The sequence below is a fragment of the Canis lupus genome, chromosome 10 (genome assembly GCF_003254725.2).
Source record: "Canis lupus dingo isolate Sandy chromosome 10, ASM325472v2, whole genome shotgun sequence".
Lineage (NCBI taxonomy): Eukaryota > Metazoa > Chordata > Mammalia > Carnivora > Canidae > Canis > Canis lupus.
Genome location: NC_064252.1, coordinates 50,658,456 through 50,684,837, shown reverse-complemented (window position 1 = coordinate 50,684,837; position 26,382 = coordinate 50,658,456). Strand labels below are relative to the sequence as shown.

The following is a 26,382-nucleotide window of genomic DNA, read 5'->3' as shown; positions in this document are numbered from 1 at the left end:
GTATGTAGCACACTTGCTTGCTCTATTACCCACTTATTTCCCCCCCCCTCACTTTCCTAATTTTTGGGTTTTCATTTTGCTTTAGGTTTTTCTGTGACTGTGGTGCTGGAACACTGTCTAATCCTTGTACATTAGCTGGTGAGCCTACACATGATACAGATACACTATATGACTCTGCTCCACCTATAGAATCTAATACATTGCAGCACAACTGAATTCCTTCCCTAAAGAAAAGTCCTGCCATTCTAACATCATAACTTAAAACATTTTTTTTGGAAGAAGATTTAAAATATTTGCCCATGCTACAGGAAGAGACTGTATTAAAAATGGATACACGAGGTCAGTTGACACTATGAAGCTCAAGCTACCAAAAAGAAAGTGGCAATATATTGACTCAGGATCTCAAAGCTGGGTGTTTTAGCATTACTGTGTAAAGACTTTTGAAGGGACAGAAGTGAAGAAATAAGCTGCAATTTTGTACAGATACCAACTTCTGAAAAAAAGCTGGTGTTTTTACAACTAGCATTGAATGCAGTCCAATTTGCAGTAGTACTCTTCAATAGACAAGCAGCTTTGTTGCTGCCTTTATGGACATGGGTACCAATTGCTTTTGTAATATGGTAAAAATGTGAGCTAGCACTTCTGCGTTTCTTTTGATTTTTTTTAACATGTATTCAGATTGAGAAATATGATTTTAATGCTTTAATCTCATGTAGTTTGTTTTTAATTTCAAGCAAATCTTCTTGTACTTGAATGTGCCCTGTTTTGTTAGCACACCTAGACTTGCTGTAACTGTACTCATGTCCCAGTATGTACGTTCTTTCTATGAAAGAGAAAACACTAATCTTAAATTATATCCAGCAATGTTTCTGGTATCCTTTAAGAAAAGTTAAGACTATTATTTCCTTCCCTTCCCTGTGCAGCATTCAAAATCACCCCTAGAAAAAGTGAGTGTTTTAATGAGACTTCCTAGGAAGGGATGCACTGTAAAACAAAAGTATTCTTGTAACTCAGTTTTGTGAAAGGTAAAAACTACTATGTTTTAAAGTACACTTTAGAAAGTCTCTTCAAAACAGTCCTGTATTTGAACTCTGTTCATAGTTTTTTTTTGAACAGTTTAGACTAAACTGCTGGAAATTAAAAACAATTTCCTGCATTAAGCTGAGACAAGTATATATACAGCCCTATACAGTTTCATAGCTCCCTCCCCCCCCCCATTTATGTGTATTGGTGACAGTGGGTATAAACAGCCTGAAAGTGTATGCATGTACCATAACATCTAGACTTAATATATTGTGGAGTATTCAATAACCATTATGTAGAAGGTAGATAAGAATTAAAAGGGTTTAATTTCCTAGAAAGAAAATGGAAAAATGGTCATTTTTAAAAAATAAAGTTTATTAGATCATAACGTTGTCTGAATTTACCACCTTTGTCAAAAGTCAACTCAAAGCTTCCAATGTAGTCTATAATTCCTTAATCAAAGTCAGCAACTTAGGGACAGCTTCAGCATCTACAGTCGACCTTTCACTAGCCAGGCAAACTTCCCTTAAAATTAAAAAAAAAAAAAAAAAAAAAGGCTTAGTTCGTGTTTTTTACAGTGTATCAACCATCCCCCTTTATGGTTTTAATAAGGTCAGCTGCATGGCAAAATTATATCCCGAATATAATTACCGAAATAATCGTAGTGATTGAGTCATCTTCTCAAATTCTCTTGCTTTTCTATGTCCCTTTTGAATAACCTCCTCTGGAAGATTAGCAAGCCTTGCTGCATTAAAGCCATAGCTTTTAGGACAAGCTCCCTTAATGAATTTATAAAGGAAGGTAATAGTCTCCTGGCTAGGATCCTCACATTCATTTTCTACCATGCATGCCTAAAAAAGAAAATAGTTTATTATTTTGTTCTATTCATGTGCTAGCAATGGAAGTACCTGACTTGATTGCCTCAAAAATCTAAACTTTTGATTAAGCACTTTGAATAAGCACTTTATACATACCATGTGGCCCAGGCGCACTGCAACATTTTGAGAATAATCTTCTACTAACGAATGGTAATGGGTAGAAAACAATGTACGACACTTTATGTTCTCAGCAAGTTCTTTAACAACTGCATTTGCTATTGCTGTTCCATCGAATGTTGCAGTACCTCTCCCTATTAAAATAAAATATGCATAAATTATGCATCTGCCTTATACCAGAAGACAGACTTCACAAAGGAATGAAAAAAGGGGGGGAAAGGATTAATAGTAATAACAAAAAAAAAGTAGTAACAATTTGTGCACCCAAAGAATAAGCCCTGTTTTTAGCTACATAGATGCACTTAGCAACCCTTGGTGAAGGGCACCTTTCTATTTTTAAAAGATTTTGGGTAATCTCTACACCCAACAAGAGGATCAAATGTTTACAGTCCTGCAATTGAGTCACACATTCTACTAACAGCCAGCCAGATGCCCGTGTTTCTTTTTTTTAAGAGTACTCTTCAGAAATGCCCTATTAGTTTCTCATTACACATCCTCATATTGTAACAACTACAAATAAAGTTTAGAACCTTGGTAATTAACCAAAGACCTTTATCTATGACACAAAGGTGAGTGCAAACTTTTTTTCAAGAAAGGTCTGGCCATCTTCAAGAAAAATTAAAGTTTTAAAAACAGCCTCCAAATGGAAATTGTAATGTCTTACCTAATTCATCCACAAGCACCAGAGAATGTGCGGTTGCATGCGTAAGTATGCTGGCAGTTTCACTCAATTCAACAAAAAATGTACTTTCGCCTAAAAAAGCACACAGGAGATCTTTTTTTAGCATCCTAAAACAGTACATTCATCTTTTAAAAACAGTACTTCATCTTTTAGGTTCATATCATGACCTACCCAGTACTAAAGGTTACATCTCATTAAGAGATTATGCAATTCTTGAAATAATCTTTTCAAATGCCTGAAAGTATTACACTTCGAAAAACAAGAAAAATCAAACATCCACTTGAAATGGCTCATACACAAGTTTCAAGGCAGATGTATTACAGAAATGAAGGGTCAAATAATAAATCCTTAGGTGAAAACTCACCTGACATTATTCTGTCTGAGGCACCAAGTCTAGTAAATACTCTATCAATTGGTGTGAGCCTACACACTTCAGCAGGTACATAACAACCCATCTGGGCCATTACAGCTAATAGGCCAGCCTGTGAATGAAGGAAGAAAAAGGTCTTTAGTACCAATTAGTAAAAAAAAAAAAAAAAAAAAACACAGAGATAGAGAGGGATACATAAGATATTCAGAAAACAAGCAATAAGCCAAGCTAATAAACATTTATCTTTCGTAAGAATGATTATATACGAGTCAGGCACTCTTAAAAAAATTGTTCACAATCCAAAGTAGGCAAAGGGAAGCCTAGCAAAGCAAGAGGCTTATAGGGCCCAACCGGCCTTAAAACCTCAGAGCCTTGGGATCCCTGGGTGGCGCAGCGGTTTGGCGCCTGCCTTTGGCCCAGGGCGCGATCCTGGAGACCCGGGATCGAATCCCACATCGGGCTCCCGGTGCATGGAGCCTGCTTCTCCCTCTGCCTGTGTCTCTGCCCCTCTCTCTCTCTGTGTGTGTGTGTGACTATCATAAATAAATAAGTTTTAAAAAAATTAAAAAAAAAAAAAAAACCTCAGAGCCTTGAATTTTTAACCCACTGCATTAGTGATTCTCAACACTGGAGGACTACACAGTACAATCACTTAGGAGCTCTTTAAAATTACTGATGTCTAGAACCAATTCTGGACCAAATGAATCAATCTGGGATGATGGAACCCCTTCCTATACTTTTGTCAAGCTCTCCCAACTGATGATAAATGAAAATGGGGTTGAAAACCACTGCACAATATACTATACTGCCTCTTGCTAGTTAGCAAATTCGGTGAACCTAAGTAAGTAAAAGATCATACAAGAGAGCAGGGGGGTTGGCAAACATTTTTAGTGAAGGGCCCAATGTCTCGGTCACATTTTTTCCTTTCCACAACGCTTTAAAAAAATGTAAATCATGTTTAGCTCAGTGGCTGGCCAACCCCAGATATAAAAACAGATATTTACTGTCTTTTCTAAAAGCAGTTCTAAAAGCAGTTTCCAAGTTACTAGAGGTCATGAATTTTATTTTATGTGCTTTCTTACCTGAATAAGTCGGTCATGAACCTGAGGGACAAACCTGCAACATTTTCATTCATTAATACATCTACCCTCAGAGGAAATCCAATCCAGTCAAAGAGTTTGTAAAGAAATCATAAGCTAAAACCTCTTTGGCCTTTTTAACGTACACTTCCCGTAACATCAGGCAGTTATTTGATAAAGGTAAAATACATTTCTCAATTTTACAATACAAAGCATTTTTCCTTTGCTTCCTAGTATGCTAGTGACTGAATTCTATATAATTTATGTGCTATTTGGAAGGATGGCCTATATATCTAATATATTCTTAATGACTTTCTGTAACAAACTTTAAAGCTCGGTTTACCTGTCTCATGAGTGTAGACTTGCCCCCCATGTTAGGTCCAGTAACAAGCACACAATAAGCTTTGCCATTTTCCTCCTCCTCTTCCTCACAGCCTATTAGAATGTCATTGGGTATAAAGTCATCTCCAAAAAAAGTCTTCGTAATGCAGGGATGACGTGATCCTCTAAGGTCTAAGAAGGGAGGAGTGCCTTCTTCTGGCAACAAAATTACTGGACGACACATAGGGCCATCACTCCCTTGACTGTAGTTAGCCAGGCACAGTAAGACATCTGTTAAAGAGAGGGTAACGTCATTTTTGAGGTTGCTTGAGAAGCACAAGATACCCAACTAATCTAAAAAAATCTTTCCAAAATACTTTTTCAGTGGGTGGTATGTTCTACTTGCTTTTTAGACATAGGGTTTTTTTTCCCCTAACAATAGGCACTCTAGAATACATAAAATGTTTTGTTTATGCATTTATTAACAGAAAATAAGTCAGTACTAAATGTTTTCTGTGTCTTCATTAGACCACTTGTAGTGAAATGAGAAATAACTAATTTTCAGCCCAAAATCTCTCACCTCAAAGTAAGACTTAGTCCTTTAACATCTGGACCAGAGGAATGCCATGGGGAAGCTAAGAAATACAACAGGGAAATGCTATACTGACATATTTTACTTGACCTAATCCTGGACCTAGCACTTCTTAGAAGCAGAATGTTGTCACAACAGGTACACTGATAAAAAACAATCTTAAGAGGAAAATGAATTCACCAATTCTGAATGCCTGTGTTGAGGGAAGATTTAAATTACCCATCAAACCATTCAAAGCTGTACTAGTTTAAGAAAAATGTGGCAAAAACTGAAGGATGCTATTCTATCCCAGACAGTTGCATTCAGATCAAAATAGTTCTGTTATAAATTTGGGTAAACTATGGTTACTGTATTTTTAAAATATAGGGGAAAAACCCTAAACTGTGTAAAACAGCAAAGGCTCAAATAATTGGCCATAAAATTGAAAAAGGAAATTATTTAATGAAGCTGAAAAAGCTATTAAATTACAAATATATTAATCAAAGCCCTTAGAAATCAATTGCAGGAAAGAAAGTGTGATATATTAGGCTAAAAGAAAAAAGATGATTAAAATCTTGCAATACACAGATAAAGAGAATAACTGAAAATACAGAACGAAGAAGTGATGGGCCAGGAGAGTTTTAATTTCGTCTAACAAAAAGAAGCTTAAAACCAGTATCAGAAAGAACAATGGGACGCCTGGGTGGCTCAGCAGTTGGGCATCTGCCTTTGGCTCAGGGCGTGATCCTGGGGTCCTGGGATCAAGTCCCACATCGGGCTCCCTGCATGGGCCTGCTTCTCCCTCTGCCTGTGTCTCTGCCTTTCTCTCAGTGTCTCTCATGAATTTCAAATAAAAAATAAATAAAAAATAAAAAATATCAGATGCTAAAAATTCAATTGAGAAGGTAATCTGATCTAAAACAAATGACCTGGGCAGCCCTGGTGGCGCAGCAGTTTGGCGCCGCCTGCAGCCTGGGGTGTGATCCTAGAGACCCGGGATCAAGTCCCACATCAGGCTCCCTGCATGGAGCCTGCTTCTCCCTCCGCCTGTGTCTCTGCGCCTCTCTCTCTCTGTCTATGAATAAATAAAATCTAAATAAATAATAAAACAAATGACCTCATTAAAGTACTAAAAATCTGGGGTGCCTGGGTGGCTCCATATGATTGGAGCATATGACTCCTGAGATCAGCTCTAGTCCTACAATCTCAAGGTCGTAGGGTTCAAGCCCTGCCTTAAAAACAAAAACAGAAGAAAGCCCCTGCTTTAAAAAAGAAAAAACTAAAAACCCATTAGTCTTCCGTTCAATTATTCAAGACTTATGAATAAGGCCAAAAAGTGAATAGCTTAAATTGCTACAGGCAAACTAAACTAGTCATTCTGTCTAGTGAGGAGGCAAATCTATACACTCATTACCTGTGCTGAGAGATATCCTCCATGGCAAATGTCCAATGGATTTAAATCTTAATGCACAAGATACAAGACATGACTAACCAAAGCCTTAGGAACAAGCTGGTTCCAAGTCTTACCTAATACTGCGATGCACTCAACAGCAGACTGCCAGTCTTTGTAATTTTTATCAAAGTTATAAAATAGTCGCCTCATACAGTCCTTCAATGATACGTCTCTCCGTTCTTCAGCATTTATCAGATTAGCCAACTTCTTTTCAATAGTTTTGGTCCAGTATCGTTTACAGCCCTTCTTGGTAGATTTCAACTCATATTCTTCTGGCAAATTACGAGTGATGAAATTCTCTGGAATTTCCAACTGATAACGGTTCCTACCAATCCCCCAGTAGACAATGGTCCTGCAGCCAATTCGACTGCGCTGTTTCTCCAAGTATTCCAGCAGGCTCTGTTCATTTTCTCTTATGTCAGCAAGAGCTTGGTCATAATCAGAGTCAAATCCTGCTTTGGGAGTAATTAGTCCAGTCTTTCGAGCCTTTTCATGATCAAAGGCTGTATCCCATCGGTTCAATTCTACAGTCAAATCAGGAAAACGGCCCTCAGGATTTTTTGTCTGCAGAGTAATAACCTGCTTAAGGATTTTAGACTTAAAGTTGTCCACGACTTCTTCCATGATCTCTATAATTTTACATATTACTTTGAATCCTTCTAGAGCAGAAAGAAAATCAATAATCTTTTTTTTGCTGTATGTAGTCTCTTCATACATTATAGCTCTGCTATCTGGGTGGTTCTGGCTCTTCAAGGGAGACCCAACATTATGAATTTTACTCAGCAGCCTCTCGAGGTCTGGAAGCTTCTTTAAAAGGTCCGCCACATCAGAGATTTTGTCAGGCACAACCATGAGGTCTTCTATAGCATCTAGACGATCGTTGATAGCGTAAGGGCTACAGAGTGGGGCACAAAGCCACTGCTTTAGAAGCCGCTTACCAAAGGGAGTATGGCAAGTATCAATCTTCTCTAGCAGGGTCCCTTCAGTAGAACCATTTGTTCCATTCATGAAAATCTCCAAGTTGCTTAATGTCACAGCATCTAGCACCATTCGTTGATTGGCTTTAGCAAAAACAGCACCAGGTCTTGTAGCACTGACCACATCAGAATCCAAGGGAACATATTCTTCAAAATTAGCCATTGATAAGAGCTCTTGATCAATAAGGCATTTTTTGAGGTAGAAGACACAACCACCTAGAGCAGAGAGGGCCAATTCACTCTTCTCTCCTGGTGTCAGCCCAAGAGAATCAGACTCTGAGGTCATACCTTTAAGCACCTGGGGTAACATCACCCCACTGTCCTCATTTAACTTTTCCTTAAAATATTCTTCTTCAAGGAGAGTTCTCAAAGTTTTGGCTGCATCCCAAAACTGGGAGCCTGGTATGAGACCTTCCTGAAGAGAGGAGGATAACGAACCCTTCAGAATCATCTTAGTTTCTGTTGAGAGATTTCCTTTCTCAAACAAGACTTGTACTGGAGGATAGTGTGCCACTAGAGTCCTAAACCTGGAACAATGGCGATCGTCTGAAAACTGACCTATGAAAAACTTTCCCAGTGAGGTATCAACAAAACATACTCCATAGACCCGAGTGTGGCCAGAAGAATCCTCCTCTTTTTCTTTGAGGCTAAGAAGATACTTACTGTAGTTCTCAGAAGGGTCACCTTCCAATACACTGTAGGTCTGTGTACCCTTGGTAATGACTCTACAGATCTCCCTCCTCACCACTCTGTCATACTTAGATATATGTGCCATCTTCCGGCATCGTGCCTCCATCATTTCTGGGGTCTCAGTCTGTTCCACTCGTGCTACTTTATAGCCCTTCTGAACCAGAGAATCAGAGTATCGGCCAAATGCAATTTCAGGGAAACCAGAATGAGCCCAGTTGCCTTTCATGAATACCAGCCCTAGTTCATTGACTCCAGTAAGAGCATCCATGTGGTACAGCTCATAAAACTTCCCCACCTTATAAAATATAATCAGATCAAAGTTCTGAGACTTGATCTGCCACCACTTCCTCATCCCAGGAGTACAGGAATTAAGGAAATCCTCAGGCACATAGAGTGTGGATGCATCAAAATCAGGGTGATCAGGTCGCCTCCTATGTAGATCTCTTCTCTTTTCCTCCTTAAGCCATTCTAAAGTTTCATGATACCAGATAGTGGGGCGACTACTATCATCACATCCCCCACCAATGTGGGCTTGAGATTCAGAATTTTGAGGGGCAGAGTAAGCATTCAAAGCACTCTTGGTTTCCGATGAAATGCCAGTTGATCGTTTGGTGGCCGGGGGCATTTCCTTCCTTGAACTCTTCCTTTTGAGAGAGCCATTTCCAGTCACCATTTTCTTCCGCTTTGAAGCAACTTTGACCGGGCTGTCTAGGCCCTCACTGTCACTATCCCCTACTCCACTGCTTATTTCATCACTGCTTCCTTCCTCCTTAGCATCTGGCTTAAATTCCACATCAGAGCCACCAATGTCACTCTCAGAGTCTGATATGACCCTTCGTTTTTTTATTTGGCGGCTACTTCGCCTAGATCCTTGGACCTTAGGCCTTACTTCTTCTTCACTTTCAATTTCATTGTCTTCTTCACTCTTTTCTGATGAATGAGTTGCACCTACCTGGCAGGCAAAGAAAGTGTTATTTAAATACAAAACAAAATCTGAAAAATTGCAATACTGCTGTGAGTATCTCAATATGCTGCAACATCCTGTATCAAGAACCCAGCTCCAGAAATGAGAAACTATTTTCTTTCACTGAAAGATTATCAATTTCAGTAGCATCACACTACAGGATTAAGTGATTCTCTCATGACAGTTTTATCCCATACAACAGTGATGAAGCCATTAGCAAGACCATACACCCCAAATACCTACCTACACACGATGCCCTCATTAACAGCTGTGGAAGGAACTTTTAAATCTCCCTGTTACCTTTCTTCTAGGGTCACCTCTCCCAGAGGGACATATGAAGTCTGCCATTTTATAAATTCTTCAGCATAAGAAAGCAGTGCAATCTATACTGGTTTCTAGTCCTTGCTCTTCCACAAACCAGCTGTAGTTTCTTGGGCAAGACATTCACTTATCATGGATTGGATCTCCCACACAAGTTATAGGAGACTAAATGATCTCTGTATTACCATCCAGTTCTAAATCTTTCATTTATGTTATAAACCCTGGTCTCGACCTCAAAAATAAGATTAAAAACATTTTTCTTTCATTTCTCTTAAAATACCCATTAGATTAGCTTGTTTATTCCCAATCTGTAATAGAATAAAACATAAAATCAGGGCTAGTCATAAATGAATCTCTTAAGCGTATAGTTCATTAATCTGTTAAATTAGAGAAAAATGATTTAATTCACTCAAAATAGTGACCATTAACATTTGAAACTCAGGCTGTATCTCAAGGTTATTTAACCTCTATTCTTTTATCCAAAACACAAACAAAACAAAAAGAACATCAAGTAACTAATTTCCAGAGCTTGACCACACTCTCATAGAGACTTACCACCAGACCTCATAACCAGTTTTACCACCATGTCCTTACTTTCCTGAGCTCATTACTTGTTACCAAAATGGTACTACTACTTATGGGATGTCTTCTAGGTTTGAACTTGAGAACTTAAAGCAAAATGGCTGCTGAGATTCTAATCTAATTTAACCTACAGTTCTACATAAAAGTATATGAATGAGGGGATCCCTGGGTGGCTCAGCGGTTTGGCGCCTGCCTTTGGCCCAGGGCGCGATCCTGGAGTCCTGGGATCGAGTCCCACATCGGGCTCCCAGCATGGAGCCCGCTTTGCCCTCCTCCTATGTCTCTGCCTCTCTCTCAATCTCTGTGTCTATCATGAATGAATGAATGAATAAATAAATAAATAAATCTTTAAAAAATATATATATGAATGAGTATTTGGAGCACCTGGGTGGCTGAGTCAGTTAAGCATCCAGATTCTTGATTTTGGAACAGGTCATGATCTCAGGGTTGTGAGATCAAGCCCCTCATCGGGCTCCACACTTGAGTGTGGAGCCTGCTTAAGATTCTCTCTCTCCCTCTCCCCATGCTCACTCTCTCTCACAAATAAAAAGAAAATTAAAAAAGGATGTATGAGTATTAAAGTGTGTGCACATACACACACACACACACACACACACACACACACACACACACACATACACACACACATAAATAATACATATAAATAGGGCAGCCCGGATGGCTCAGTGGTTTAGCGCCGCCTTCAGCCCAGGGCCTGATCCTGGAGACCCGGGATCGAGCCCCATGTCGGGTTCCCTGCATGGAGCCTGCTTCTCCCTCTGCCTGGGTCTCTGCACCTCTCTTTCGGTCTCTCATAAATAAATAAAACTTTAAAAAATAATAATAATACATATAAATAAAACAAGGGAATATCCCTTTAATATATCCCATCCCTCTTTTCTATCACTCTCCAACAGAATTAACAACGGACTGTTTAACAATATCCCACCTCCATCTCTTCTTCTTCCTCTGGTTCTGAGGGCTCATCACACACAGCCAATTCAAGCCTCTCAATCTTGTCTTTATTCAAGGCTTCATCTGCACGTTGCATTGCTCTGAGTATTTCAGGCTTTGAACTGTAAAAATGACCTCCCTTTTGTACTTCCTTTGATTGTGACCCTAAAAAATTAATACATAGATTTAATTTATATTTCTTATGAAGCAAATCTTATTTATAAATAAGAACAGTTAACTAAGTAATGGGCTCAATGTACAACTGTCTTAATGAAAAGAATCAAGCAGTTCTTAATGTTCCATTATTTCTGATTGATAAAGACTGATAAAGCCTACAAAGAAGGAATTACCAGGGGAAAACTACCAGTGAAGCTTTTATTAACTATTTTACCTCCTTGAAGTTGCCTTAACTGCTGGGTCACCCATGACTACTTCATCTCTCTTCTAATGACCTGGGACCCTGACCCTAAATAGATAAGGTGGCACAACTCCTCAGGTGAAGCATGAGAGGTTTTAAAAAGCGTCTGAGACCCTCTGTACAGAAAAAAAAATTTTTTTTTTACTTCAGGAAAGCAAAAACTACACTTTCAGTTAAATGAAGCTATGATACTAAGTTTATCCCCAAGGTAATTTAATAGGGTATATTACAAACAAAAACAGGTATCCTTACCCTATTGGTAAGGATACTAACATTTTTGAATGATAACCGAGTTCAGACTTGGAATGGTTTTTTTAAAGGTTGAATCAAATTGTCTTCTTTTCAGGTGAAAACTCTTACTTTATTCTTTTTTATTTAAATTACTTATTTTTTAAAAGATCTGAAAGCGTGTGCATGCTGAGTGAGGGAAGTGGCAGAGGGTGAGGAGAGAGAATCTTAAGCAGACTCCCTGCTGAGTGGGGCCTAGGCCTCCATTTCAGGAGCCCAAGATCAGGCGTGAGCCAAAACAGAGTTGAACACTCAACTGAGTGAGCCACCCAGGTGCCCCAGGAGCTATAATTTTAAATGACACACTTGTCCATTGAGCAAAAAATTAGATGAAGTTAATCACAAATCTAATGGCACAAAACAGTTTGGTTTTTTTCCCAAGAGGCCTAATGGATAAGTCTTTGTTTTCTTCTAACCAAATATAATTAGAAAGCAAACCTGAACTTGTCTAAATTTAATGCATCCAAATATTACATTATTTCCTTTTTTCCACTGTATATCAAAACAGAACATCCTGAAATGCCATTACATTAGCAACTTAGTGAGCTACCTGAAATAAAGGTACAATTTCCCATTTTTCTACAGAGTGGCACCAGCAGTACAAACTGCAACAATCAAGTCCATTGGAGGGTGGCTCCTAACTTCAAGTGCCTCTTTGCAGCTGCACTCACTGCCCACCTATCTAATGACATCATCATTCCCCCAAAACCCAATGCAAACTACTTGACAATTCTAAGACAAGCGCCCCCCTCCCCAAAGAATTAAAAACCTACTTTTCTCATCCATGCCATTACAACAATTTGGGAACGGAAAGGGCAAAAGGCATTATGCAATAGGGGTGGCCTTTACAAAATAATGACAACAAAATGTAAACTCTGGGTATTTTAAAAGTCATGTTGCCAAACCTTTGTTTATAATCTCAAAATTAGGGGTGCCTGGGTGATTCAGTCAGTTAAGCATCCCATTCTTGATTTCAGCTCAGGCCATGACCTCAGGGTCCTGAGATTAAGCCCTGGGCTTAAGATTAATCCCCCTTCCCTGCCCACACTTGTGTGTGTGCACGTGAGTAAACAGTATGTGAGTTATTGTGTTGGCCAAGATTATGCAGCAAATTAATATGGAAGATAGAACCAAATTTCCATATTCTGTTTACATCCTACAGGTAAGATTTTCATGTAGACTGAACTTTCTTCAGTGTGCCCTCCTGGCCCTGCACTATGGATAAGCACTATGACCAAAAAGCAGGATTCCCATAGAGTTCTGGGAAACGGACCCTTCTTGTGATTCCAAAACAATGAATTCAGTTAACATCCTAGCCTAGAGATTCTAAGGATAATGGATAAGGACTTACTCATGCTCAAGTGCATGTAGTGTGCATGCACTGTGTAATTCAACTGATAGGTTCCCCTGGCCCAAGTGAAGCTGCACAGGCAGGACTCCTGGTTATCTAGGACATGAGAAAGCTGGGCCTGGGAAAAGGAAGTCATGGTGCCCAGAAGTCTGATGTGAAACTCAACTCAGATGTGCTCATAGGGAGGATTTAAGGCCAGGTAAGGGATCCCTGGGTGGCGCAGCGGTTTGGCGCCTGCCTTTGGCCCAGGGCGCGATCCTGGAGACCCGGGATCGAATCCCACATCAGGCTCCCGGTGCATGGAGCCTGCTTCTCCCTCTGCCTATGTCTCTGCGCCTCTCTCTCTCTCTCTCTGTGACTATCATAAATAAATAAAAATTTAAAAAAATAAATAAATAAATAAAAATAAAAAAAAAAAGGCCAGGTAAGCATACATCTCCATCTGCCCTAGACAATGTCACTGATCTATATGCTACATATCCTCACTGCACTGACTTTCTCTTGGATCTCTGAAGATGGGGCACCATTAATTTACCCTTTTCATGCCTGAATTGGTATTGTGGCCCAAATGATATCTAATCATGAAAATATTTTTCCTTTAAGGGAATGATATTGCCGTAAGTCAACTGAAAAGACAGAAATAAAAACTCCACTCCGCTGTGTCTTTTTCCCATGCTGGAAGCATTCACCCTGCCACTCCTAAGTCATTGGAGTAAAATACACTTAATTTCACTGTATGGGAGATGCAGACACTTGTGCTCTTGTGTTGCATGCTTGCTCTCTTACATGCTCTCTCTCTCTCACACACACACTGCAGAGTGGAATCTCTTACCTGTGTATGGCTTTAATAGCCTTCTGCTAACCCAGCCCCTTGTTGGGCTGTCATCAAAAAACTGTACATGAATTCGGACAGACTTCCCTTTCTCACGGATGAATGTTCCATCAAAAGGGTGGTTGTAAACCAGGCAAGGCCACCAGGGATAACCCTCCATCTTGGCCCAAACCAAATCACCTGGTGAGAAGTCACAAGAACTGTTGCCAAAAAAGAAATACATAACTTGGTTAACATTTGGTTAAGCTGCATTAAAGGCAATTACCTACAAATAAGCAATTCCAAAGAAGGCATCGTTAACACTCCTTTGAAGTTTTCCGGCATTAATACTCAAACACAGAAATTCTAGAATAAATGATTTTTTTAAAAAAAAATCAGATATCCAAAAAAATAAATAATAAAAAAGATCAGATGTTAAAGTCACTTTTAAAAACATAAGCAAATATCACAATGCTTACTTAACATATTAAGACAAATACAAATGTAATGAATTCTGGTACTAAGATGAAAAACTATTTCTCAGAATCATTCCAAGTTATAACCTATGGCCAAATTCTGGTACAATACTGCTAACAAGAAAAAGGCACAGACGTACATGCTCTCCAAATTACAATGTATCACACCTATATACCACAATAGGGCAGGAACAGGACCTGACCCACGCTATTAATAAAATACCAAGTATACTACGTAATCTGCTAATGATAATAAATATTTAGAGTCTGCTTGGGATCTTTTCCAGTTAACACTTCAAAAGCTACATAGTACACTACTAACCCCCACCTCTAAAAATCTAGTTTTATGGAAAAAGTAAACAGAGAAGTGGCTAATGTGCCCCTCACATAATTAACATATATGCCTGTAGAATCAAAAACAAAGATTCAATCTTCAGGAAAATTAAGTTGGCCCTGAAGGTTTCCTGAGAAAGGGAAAGAAGAGAGTAAGGGGAGCAGAAGAAGATATACACCTGAAACTATAGAACACTGTATGTTAACTAACCAAAACTAAAATTAAAACATAACAGGGACACCTGGATGGAGCAGTCAGTTAAGCACCTGGCTCTTGATTTGGGTCATGATATCAGAGTCGGGAGATCAAGCCCCCAGGTCAGGCTCTGTATCAGGTGTAGAGCCTGCCTGAGATTCTCTCTCCCTCTGCCCCTTTCCCCACTTACATGCTCATGCTCTCTCCTGCTCTCTCTCTTAAAAGAAAAAAATTAGGGATGCCTGAGTGGCTCAGTGGTTGAGCCTCTGGCTTCCACTCAGGGCATGATCCTGGGGTCCTGGGATTGAGTCCCGCATTGGGCTGGCTCCCCACAGGGAGCCTGCTTCTCCCTCTGCCTGTGTCTCTGCCTCTCTCTGTGTGTGTCTCTCATGAATAAATAAATAAAATCTTTAAAAAAATTTAAAACTTGGGATCCCTGGGTGGCGCAGCGGTTTGGCGCCTGCCTTTGGCCCAGGGTGCGATCCGAGAGACCCTGGATCGAATCCCACGTCGGGCTCCCGGTGCATGGAGCCTGCTTCTCCCTCTGCCTGTGTCTCTGCCTCTATCTCTCTCTCTGTATGACTATCATAAATAAATAAAAATAAAAAAAAAAATTTTAAACTTAATAAAAAAAAAAAAGTAAAGACTACATACAGCAGAGTCTCTCAGTGATGGAGAGGCCACAATAACTAATAAATTCTACAAGTACTATATACGAAGATTTTCTAAACTGGCTTAAAGGTTTTCATTGAATAAATGCTAAAGTAAAGTAAGTACATTATAAACAAAAACATTTTAGAACAGCTTCCATTAATACACTGGGGCAACTTTCTTCAGACCCAATCATGAAATTAAAGTATTCCTTTCTTCAAAAATGTGAATATGGAAACCCCTAGGCTGGGCAGCCCCTGTGGCTCAGCAGTTTAGTGCTGCCTTCAGCCCAGGGCCTGATCCTGGAGACCTAGGATCAAGTCCCACATCAGGCTCCCTGCATGGAGCCTGCTTCTCCCTCTGCCTGTGTCTCTCATGAATAAATAAATAAAATCTTAAAAAGAAAACAACAACAACAAAAAGGAAACCCCTAGGCTAGACAATTAGAAGAGAAAAACAACAGCATGACTTCAGCTGGGGCTTTTCTCAAGGGCCTTTACGGTATGTGCACTCTTACAGAATCTACAGCGACCTACACATGAACAAATCTATAAATATTGCCAGCAACCTCACCACATATTGGTCTTCAAATAGGAATCTCTGTACAATTCTAATTTCTACCCTTCTTCCTAATATGTCCAGTAAGAAGAGACAAAGACCCTTATAGCTGTGCAGAATGGTGTTTACAAGCCTCCCTACTGTCAAGCAGTCTTACCATGAACTCTTGGCCAGGTAGCCACTTAACCACATAAAGCCTATCACAAGTATCAGAAAACCACAAGCTTTCTTTGTACCTTAGTACCAGAGACTACCCTAAAGCTGTACTCTTATTTCTGCTGCTAAAGGAGGGAAATACCTTGTCTACCTAAAGACACTATCAATTCTGAGTCTGAACCCTGACCATATTTCTTAGAAGACTGGCCAGAATAAGTACGTTATTATTTCAGTCCTCTCCCTCAGGAAGCAGATTTCTAGCTGTATAGTCTTGAGACATCAGGCCTCAAATTGCATTATCCAAGTAGATTTTTCTGAAAGGGGGACCAGTAGGGATACCTATCAAGCCTGGCTGCCCCCCCCTTTATAATATTTTATTTATGTGAGAGAGCAAGAGCATGCACATGCAGGGCAGAGGGAAAGGGAGAGAACAGCAGACCCCAGGGACCATGACTTGAGCCACCCAGGTGCCCCTTGGCTGCCCTTCTTAAAGGCAACTAAATCCCTTAAAAGATACTCAGGTAAGATTTTTGTGTGTACGTAGCAAAGCCTAAACTCCATCACTGGCTAGTTTGGGGCAGTCCTGCCCTACGTATTAAATATATGTGGATGATCCCTGAGCCTTAGCAGTATGAGAAAAGGTTTAAAAAATGTTCTTCGTTTGTAAAATTAAAGAGAACTATTTTTCTTGCCTCTGTGAATGGATAAGTTATGGAGGGTAAGAACTAAGTGCTGAACTGTTTCATTACATATTTTATGACAATTAAAAATTATCAAGAATGGAGTTAGTGCATGAGTGACAAGAATGTACATCTTGGTGGTACATTTGAAGTTCAAAAGAGTGGAATGCCTCAAAACCAGTGAAATCCTATTTTGCCTGGTATAAGGCAACAGCACTTGCAGGAATGAATCTCAGTTGTCTTAAGGGCTCCAAGAGAAACTGCATGATTAGATCAAAATTCTTGAGCAAAAAAAATGAGATGGCATGTCCGCCTCTTAAAAGTTCCTTTCTATCTGTAATCAAGAGTAACCTCAAGTTTCTGAGACCCAAAAGACATGGGGAAATTTTTTTTACTTTACACCTAAACTTACTATGTAATAAAATATTTTAAGTTCATTCCAGTTTTATCCCAAAGGAAATAACTTAAACTAAGACATTGTTACCTTCAAACTCTCATTTGTACAAATGTAGTGCAAACTGTAAAACAAACCATACAGTGGTGTTCAAAGGCCTCAAAATGATTAGATCCTTTTCCAAGTAACCAATTTAAAAATTTAAAGGTCTTTAAATTTATTTTGCAATGCAAATGTACATAACTCACTACAGAAAAAAAATGTGTAAAAGCTAATTACAATGGTTAACAGTTTTGAAGTAAATCCCAATCTATACAATTAAAATGAACTATTCCAACAATCTGTTTTTCAACATCACCACACAATCTTAAAGAATCTTACACATCACCTAACTTTCCTGATGTTAGCAACTGACAGTACATTATAAAATGCAAACACTAAAAAAAAATTACTACTATGCACTATTTCCTCTAATGCTAAAAGTGACACTTTAAGGGCAGCCCGGGTGGCTCAGCCTTTAGCACCGCCTTCAGCCCAGGGCGTGATCCTGGGGCTGCCTGCATGGAGCAGGCTTCTCCCTCTGCCTGTGTGTCTCTGCCTCCCTCCCTCCCTCCCTCTCTCTCTCTCTGTCTCTCATGAATAAATAAATAAAATCTTTAAATAAATAAATAAAGTAAATCTCTAAAAATAAATAAATAAAAGGGACACTTTAAAAACCCTGGTCCAAAAAATAAAAAAAAATAAAAAAAATAAAAAAAATAAAAACCCTGGTCCAGCAAACAGTGGCTTCCAACCAAAGAGAATTCATCAGGTAATAAAATATACGGTGTAAGGGCCCCTGGCTCAGTTGGTTAAGCTTCTGACTCTTGATTTCAGCTCAGGTCATGATCTCAGGGTCATGAGATGGAGCCCTGAGTCAGGGTCTATGCTGGATGTGGAGCCTACTTAAGATTCCCTCTCTCCCCCTTGCCCCTTCCTCACCCTGCTCTTGCAGGCTCTCTCTGAAAATTAATAATAAAATAAAATAGACTATATAGTAAAACTCAGTATTTTAAACATTTCATTACAATTTTTCTTCACTGGGATGCCTGGGTGGCTCAGCGGTTGAGCGTCTGCCTTTGGCTCAGGGTGTGATTCCAGAATTGAGTCCCACATTGGGCTCCCTGCATAGAGTCTGCTTCTTCCTCTGCCTCTCTCTGTCTCTCATGAATAAATAAATACAATCGTTAAAAATAAATGTTTTTCCTCACTTAATGTTAACAAAGTTTTTAAAGCTATTGATTTTGTGGGTAAATGTTAATTCTTTATAGGTAATTTTAAAATTTTAATTTCTTGTAGCTGTATGGTTTCCAAAGAATGCATTTTAAAATAAAGGAACATATATTTTTTTAAAGATTTATTTTTATTTATTTATGATAAACATAGACGGGGGGGGGGGGGGGGGGGGCAGAGACAGGCTCCATGCCAGGAGCCCTACACGGGACTCGATGCCAGGACTCCAGGATCGCGCCCTGGGCCAAAGGCAGGCGGGAAACCGCTGAGCCACCCAGGGATCCCCAGGAACATATTTTAATCAATGCAAAGACTCAGGTTTCCTATCAACACTACATACTGTATTTTAAAATATGGAGGTGTAGCCTGGGTGGTGCAGTTGGTTAAACATCTGACACTTGATTTTGGCTCATGTCATAATCCTACAACCCCTAAGATGTGGGATCAAGGCCAGAGTTGGGCTCTGCATTTAGCATGGAATGTGCTTGAGATTCTCTCTCCCTTCCCCTCTCCCTGCTCATGCTCGCTCTCAAATAAATAAATAAATAAATAAATATTTTTTTTTAAAAGATCTTATCTATTTATTCACGAGAGACAGGGAGAGAGGCAGAGACACAGGTAGAGGGAGAAGCAGGCTCCATGCAAGGAGTCCGACATGGCACTCGATCGACATGACACTCGATCAGGGGACTCAGGATCACGCCCTGGGCTGAAGGCAGTGCTAAACGCTGAACCACCCGGGCTTCCCTAAATAAATCTTAAAAAAAAAAAAAAAAAAGTATGGAAATATAATGCAAGCTAGAATCAAGCTAGAATGTGCTATAATTTGAATACCTGCTAATCTGTCATACATTAGTCCTTAAAAGAGCCTAATAATCTTAGAAAATCACATCCACTTATTCCACTGGCTCTACTTGAAAACTTGCCCTACAGTCATATATTAACTTTACTGTATTCTATTATTTGGCTATACTTTCTGACAATCTTAACATCTTTCCCTCTTCGTATAACTGTATTAACAAGGATCATTAGCCCTATGCAAATCCAATAAAATCTTTAAAAAATAATAATTAATTAAATCACATTATTTGGGGCACCTGGGTGGCTCAGTGGTTGAGCATCTCTGCCTTTGGCTCAGGTCGTGATCCCAGGGTCCTGGGATTGAGTCCTTTATCAGGCTCTCCCTCTTTCTTTTCTTTTTTTTTTTTTTTTAAAGATTTATTTATTCATTCATGAGAGACACAGAGAGAGGCAGAGATACAGGCAGAGGGAGAAGCAGGCTCCATGGAGGGAGCCTGATGTGAGACTTGATCCTGGGACCCCAGGATCAGGTCCTGGGCTGAAGGCAGGTGCCAAACCACTGAGCCACCCAGGGATCCCTCTCCCTCTTTGTCTCTCATGAATTAAAAAAAAAAAATAAAAAAATCTTTCAAAAAAATAAAATAAAATCACATTGCTTTCTCCTTAGTCTATAATCTTGGTGTCAATGACTGGTTGTGCCCCAAACTCATAATCAACTTTTTTAGTTATCTACTTAAAAAAAAAAAAAAAGTAGATACAAAAGTACTGCTAGAATTTGCTTCCAAAAGCAATTAAAAATAAACTGTTTGTCTAATAAAAATTTGTACATGTAAACACTGAGTCATAACATGAAAACTCTCAAACCAACCTCAGAAAATCAGCTATCAGCTTTTGCACTTAACTCTCAAGGTGGACCATCAGAGTACACTTTCCCTGCCCTCAAATAACTAATCAGAGCAATTAATTCAGAGGCCCCTACAATACCTACCTACCAGTACACCTCTGTCCATACACCTTTTCCTTCTTCAGCTTGGGCTAACTATGGCCCATCACTTATGCACTAGGGTCTACGGTATAAACTGGCATCTAGTACTATATTCTAAATAGCATTAGAAAGAAACCTGAAAAAAAAAAAAAAAAAAAAAGAAAGAAACCTGAAAGAAGTTAAAGGAAACCAGGTTCTTTTTTTTTTTTTTTAATTTTTTTTTTTTTTAATGTATTTATGATAGTCACAGAGAGAGAGAGAGAGGCAGAGACACAGGAAGAGGGAGAAGCAGGCTCCATGCACCGGGAGCCCGACGTGGGATTCGATCCCGGGTCTCCAGGATCGCGCCCTGGGCCAAAGGCAGGCGCCAAACCGCTGCGCCACCCAGGGATCCCTAATATCTTTTTTTTTTTTTTTTAATTATATCATTTAAAACAAATTAAGGCACTGGGTGGCTCAGTGGTTAAGCATGTGCCTTTGGCTCAGGGCATGAAGGTCCTGGGATGGAGTCCCACATCAGGCTCCTTGCAGGGAGCCTACTTTTCCTTCTGCCTATGTCTCTTATTAATAAATAAATAAAATCTTAAAAAAAATAAATAAAACAAGGTAGGTCTGTGAAACTGAGTCCACAGGATACTTTTTAAAGAGCTTTTTTTTTTTTTTTTTTAATTCTTTCCTCTTGGGACACCTGGGTGGCTCGGCGGTTGAGTGTCTGCCTTTAGCCCAGTGCGTGATCCTGGAATTTGGGAGAGTCCTGTATCAGGCTCCCTGCAGGGAACCTGCTTCCTCAGCCTATGTCTCTGCCTCTCTCTCTCTCACTTGTCTCTCATGAATAAATAAATTTTTAAAATCTTAAAAAAAAATTCTTTCCTATTACAACAATAACATTATGTGTGCTATTAGTTGGGAAAATATATTGCTATAAATGTTTAACTGTATGAAAGTTCTCAGGAAAGCACCTACATACAACTAGTGCAGATAGTTACCTTTTTTTTTTTTTAAGATAGTTGCCTTTAAATAAAGGTGCTGAAAAAAGATTTGCCAGATCTGACATTCCTTGTCTGTGAATGGGAATAGGGCATACACTTCAAACAAAGAGAGACAATTAGCACTGAAGTGAGATTGTAAAAAATAAACTAAGATTTGTATTAATAATATTTTAAAAAGCCAGATTTAAGTGGTCAAAACCTTAAAGTTCTCTCCATTATAATCTTAATAAACTACAGAAAAAATAATGGATGAGAAACAGGCCTAGAGTACATGTATGTCCTGCTACCCTTCTTTCTCTTTTTTAAAGATTTATTTTTAGAGAGAGCTCATGCATGTATGCTTGCAAGGGAGGAGGAAGGGATAGACTCCTCAAGGGACTCCAGGCTGAGCTGGACCCCGATGCAGGGCTCCATCCCAGGACCCAGAAATCATGACCGGATACAAAAATCAAGAGCCAGCAGCTTAACCACCTGAACCACCCAGGTACCCCCTCCCGCTACCTCTTCTTATAACCATTTACTTCAAAATGATGCCATCTTGCCTCCCTCCTTGCTCTTACGTCCAGTTATCGACATCAACACCTGCCTGCTCCAGCACTTTGCTCTCAACTTTTCTAAATCCTACCCCCCACTGCCACTATCCACATGCTCTCTCTATTATCAATAGATCTCCCCGCCAAATATATTTCAGCCAGGGTGAGATTTTTTAAGATTGTTTTGTTTTTTTAAAGATTTTATTTGAGAGAAAGAAAGAGAGCTTGAGCAGGTGAGGAGGAGATTCCCCACTGAGCAGGGAGCCCCATGCAGGGCTCAATCTCAGGACTCCAGGATCCTGACCTGAGCCAAAGGCAGACGTTTAAGTGACTGAGCCACCCAGGCACCCCAATTTTAAAGTAATCTCTATATCCAATGTGGGGTTTGAACTCATGACCCCACCGATCAAGTCACAAGCCAGGCACCTCCAGAGTGAGCTTTCTAAAACCTCAATCTCCCCTATGGATTTCTTAAAACCAACAGAAGGGGATCCCTGGGTGGCTCAGTGGTTTAGCGCCACCTTCAGCCCAGGGCATGATCCTGGAGATCCGGGATCGAGTCCCACGTTGGGCTCCCCGCATGGAGCCTGCTTCTCCGCCTGTGTCTCTGCCTCTGCCTCTCTCTCTTTCTCAAGAATGAATAAATAAATAAAATCTTTAAAAATAAAGTATCATTACAAAAAAAAATAAAAAATAAAACCAATAGAAGCATAAGCCATAAAGAAAAAGATTGACAGGGATCCCTGTCAATCGGGCTCCCGGTGCATGGAGCCTGCTTCTCCCTCTGCCTGTGTCTCTGCGCCTCTCTCTCTCTCTGTGACTATCATAAATAAATAAAAATTTAAAAAAAAAAAAAAGATTGACAAACTTGACATTACATTTAGTAACTTCTGTTCAAAAGATGTCATACGCTGAACAAAAGGATGACCCAGAGTGGAAAAAGACTTTGCATCACACACCACTGCAAAGAACTAGGGAAAAAAACTGAAACAGGCAACGTGAGACATTTAAGCACAGAGGAAATGTATATGACCAACATTAAAAGATGCTTGTTTTTAAAGCTTTTGACTGACCCTCAGAAAAAGTCCAAATGTCGTTGTGGCCCATCAGCCTGTTCATAACTAGATCTTACATACCTCTTCAAGTCTCCCATCTGTTCTCTTCCTTCTATCCACAATCTGCAGGACCTTATTTCTGAACCAGCTTCCTAACACCCCCTTACTCCCACCGTAGCCTAACTAACTCCTATCTGTGTCCTGGGTTTCCTTTTGAAGAGCCAAAAGCCTATCCTGACACATATATTCCCTTGACCAAAGCGCACAGAGTTCGTGCACTCTGCTCCTGCTCTAAAAAAGTGCCTTTTTGCTTGCCCTATACAAGGCTGTATCCAGGATCCATAATACCTAATTCTGTGCCTGGAAGAGTAGGTACATGGACATTTGTTGAATGAAGGCCTTTTAGCATGGATCCAGGAATAATCAATTCATGTTTAAGTAAACCTAACTATACATCATGCATGTCTCATGATGAAAACTTTATGAAAAACAGTCTGTTACAGAGGATGCAAATGTAGGGGAGGAAAAATGTTTTTTCCTCTATACTTCTGGGTTCTTGGCTGAGACCCCCTCAGTAATAAAGATTAATGAGAGAAAACTGAACCAAAGTTTAACACGTATACCCCCTATGTATATATGGGAGATCCTAAGGAAAACGGAGTAACTCCCAGAGAGAGCCCAAGTCACCACCTTAAATACCATCTGCTGCTAAGACAAAAAGAAAGATGGGTTGGGGCGGTGGTGGTGGTGTGGACAGGCTAAGAAGAGCAAACAAGGAATATGGTTGTTATGCAGATTTAAATCAGAACCGTCTCCATTAGTGAGCCTTTCTCCAGATTTAGTCATCCTTCCTTCTCTTCTGGTTCAGAGCAGGAGACATCCTTACAAATGGAGGTTTCCTTTATAAACTATTTCCCTTAACAGAGAGTAAGGTAGTATTTTCAGAACTTCTGTTGTGTCTACTGCTATAAAAAAAAAAAAAAAAAAAAAAAAAAGCTCAAAATAATCGGCCAGAGGCATATCCTACCACTCTTCACACAGCCACAGTTCAACTCACTGCCTCCGAGGGTCGCTTAAAGGAGACTCAATACCGTGAGGACGCTTAGCGAATCCGCAGGACACCTAACACTCGAGTGGCTCAGAACCACTAACCGACTGTCCAGCCTCGGAGGGAGTCCTTCACTTTTTCAGACCCTCTCCCCCTCCATCCTCTCCGGCGTCTACCATTACACTCTGTGCCTCATGCAAAACCTGCGATGCGGCAAAACGCGAGCTTCTCAAAATGTCGCCCGCGGCCCCGACAAAGGCCGGCCGAGCGGCGGGCAGCCCCGAACAGGCAGGCGGGGCGCGGAGCCCTCCCGGCCCCCGGCCCCCGGCCCCCGGTCCGGGCCGCACCCCGGCCTTCACACTCCCTCTCTCGATTCCAAAATACTGCGGTGCCGCATCCTCCCACGGAATCGTCGTCGGAGGGCCGCTGCATCCTGAAAGGTCACCTTTTCCAACTTCACACGACACTTAAACGTGTATCAAGATGAACACAGCCTCGAAATCCTTCATTTGTTTGGGTGCCTGCGGGCCTACCTAGGGGACCACCCGGCCGAGCCCAGCACTTTCGGCTCCCCCCCCCGCCCCGCCCCTGCAACCTCACTCGGGCCAATCAGGTCCTCGGCCTGCGGCCTGACACACCCCCGGGCGCCCAGCTCGCCGCCCCCACCCCCCGGCAGGCCGCCCGCCGCCCCGCAGGCTCCAGGCGCCCGAGGCTCAAAGCCAAACAATCAAGTGTGTTCGCCGGCCGTCGCTCGGCCGGCCCTCCATTCACGGTCCCAGCTCGGAGCGAGCACGGCTCGCCGCCCCCCCGCCCCCCGCAGGCATCCCTCTTTCCCGCCACCCCTCCCCCGCCGCAGGCAGGCACCACCCCGCCCCCGCGCCCCCGCCCCCCCCGCCCGTGCGCACCCCGCGCGGCGCGTGCGGAGCTCCTTTCTCTTCCCGCCCCGCCCCCACCGCTCCCGTCGCCCCCCCTCCCCACGACCCCGAGCGCCGCGCACCCCCCTCGGGCCCAGCCTCCCGCCCGGGGGAGCCCGTCTCCTCCCCCGCCTCCCTCCTCCCACCCTGTTTACCACCTACGCCCCCTAACGCCGAGGGTGCAAACTCAGCCCCTGCAGGTTCCCGGCCAGGCGCGCACGGCCACCTCCTCCGGGCCGCGCAGCCCTCCCTTCCCCAGGCTCCCCCCGTCCCGCGTCCCGCCGCTGCGCCCCACCCCCTACCTGGCGGGGGCCGCAGGCGCGGCAGCCCTCCGCAGCCCTCCGTTGATGTTCCTCGCCTCCGGCGGCGACGCGCGGCCAGCCAGCGGCCCAGGCCCAGGTGCGGCCTCGCTCCAGGCCGCATCCCCGCCGGGAGAAGGGGAGGCCCCGGCGGCAGCGGCGCCGCCGCCTTCACCGGAGGCCCTGGCCGAGGCCTTGTTGGCATTACTCAGCGCCGGAGACTTGGGGAAGAAGCTGTAGAGCGTGCTCTGTCGCGACATAGCGACGGCCGGCGAGGCCCAACCGCTGTGTCTGGCCGAGCGACTACAGGCACGGAGGAACCCGCGCGGCGCCTGCTGGCGGGAAATCTGGGAGGAGGCGCGCTGCGCCGGAGGAACACGGGCCCCGACGGCCAATCGGAGGGCGCCGGGGCGTGCGCGCGCGGCGTGGGGGGCGGGGCTCGCCCGGGCCCCGCCCCCAGGGGGCGTCGGGCGACGTGGGGAGGGGCGGGGCCGCCAGGCCGCGGGGGCGGGGGCAGGGGCCGGGGCCCGGCGCGCTCGCAGCGCGGGGCAGCGAGGGGCTGCGCGGGGCTGCGCGGGCTGGAGCCGGGGCTGGAGCCGGGGCTGCAGCGGCGGGGCGGGAAGGGAGGCGGGCAGCGGTGCCGACATCACGCAGTGATGCACCTGGGTGGCCCGGGTGCAGGGCGCGAGCGCAAGGAGAAGAGGCCCTTGCGGGGAAGCGTCTTCCCGCGCCTGCACGACAAGTCCTGTGGTTCGACCACTTCCGCCAGAGACCCAGGGGGGAAAAAAGATCAGACTTTACAGTTCAGCAGTGGATCAAGTCCCCTGTTCATCTTGTATTCTCAGAGCGTTACTCTAAAGTAGGTGCTTGACACACTTGCTAAACGGATGCTTAAGTGGCAGGCACTTTCCCTGTTTATGATAAAACCTGCCCCCGCTACACCGAGCTCTCCAGTTATTTTACATAGATGAATTAAATCCGCTGCAATAACCCAGGACTTCGAAGTGCTTCGGGTCTGCAGGTTCCTTACCTGAGCCTTTCGGACCAGGGGTGTCTCAGGATGGAGGGTTTTTCAGATTTAGGGAGGGAACAGGGTAAAGTGACTAAAGTTCCTATTCTCCGAATTCTCAAAAACAGAAATAGGAAGACTGACAGTTATTTGGCCTTAATCCCAAATTGTGAATAAGTAACT

General features: G+C 42.3%; 2 protein-coding genes across 6 annotated transcripts in view; one reads left to right on the top strand and one right to left on the bottom strand.

The window, feature by feature from the left end:
• Positions 1-1,411, top strand: part of FBXO11 (F-box protein 11) — an 88,080-nt gene extending 86,669 nt beyond the window's left edge. For all 3 annotated transcript variants that reach the window (XM_049115876.1, XM_025466227.3, XM_049115877.1), the window contains one exon: positions 86-1,411. In XM_049115876.1, coding sequence (XP_048971833.1) covers positions 86-215 — 130 coding nt within the window. In that variant the 3' untranslated portion in view covers positions 216-1,411. The remainder of the gene's footprint in view (positions 1-85) is intronic.
• MSH6 (mutS homolog 6) lies at positions 1,378-25,540 on the bottom strand. 3 transcript variants are annotated; one of them, XM_025466214.3, is made up of 10 exons: positions 25,194-25,540; positions 13,872-14,071; positions 10,978-11,147; positions 6,569-9,113; positions 4,493-4,761; positions 3,065-3,182; positions 2,683-2,772; positions 1,998-2,152; positions 1,675-1,874; positions 1,378-1,548 (listed from the first exon to the last, which is right to left on the bottom strand). In XM_025466214.3, exons 1-10 carry the CDS (start codon positions 25,448-25,450, stop codon positions 1,467-1,469), a joined length of 4,086 nt encoding a protein of 1,361 aa, XP_025321999.1. In that variant the 5' UTR covers positions 25,451-25,540; the 3' UTR covers positions 1,378-1,466. The 3 variants fall into 3 exon arrangements, with proteins under 3 accessions (XP_025321999.1, XP_048971831.1, XP_048971832.1); XM_049115874.1 differs by having other exon boundaries at positions 25,220-25,395; XM_049115875.1 differs by lacking the exon at positions 1,378-1,548 and having other exon boundaries at positions 1,697-1,861.
• Between the last annotated feature and the right edge of the window lie 842 nt (positions 25,541-26,382).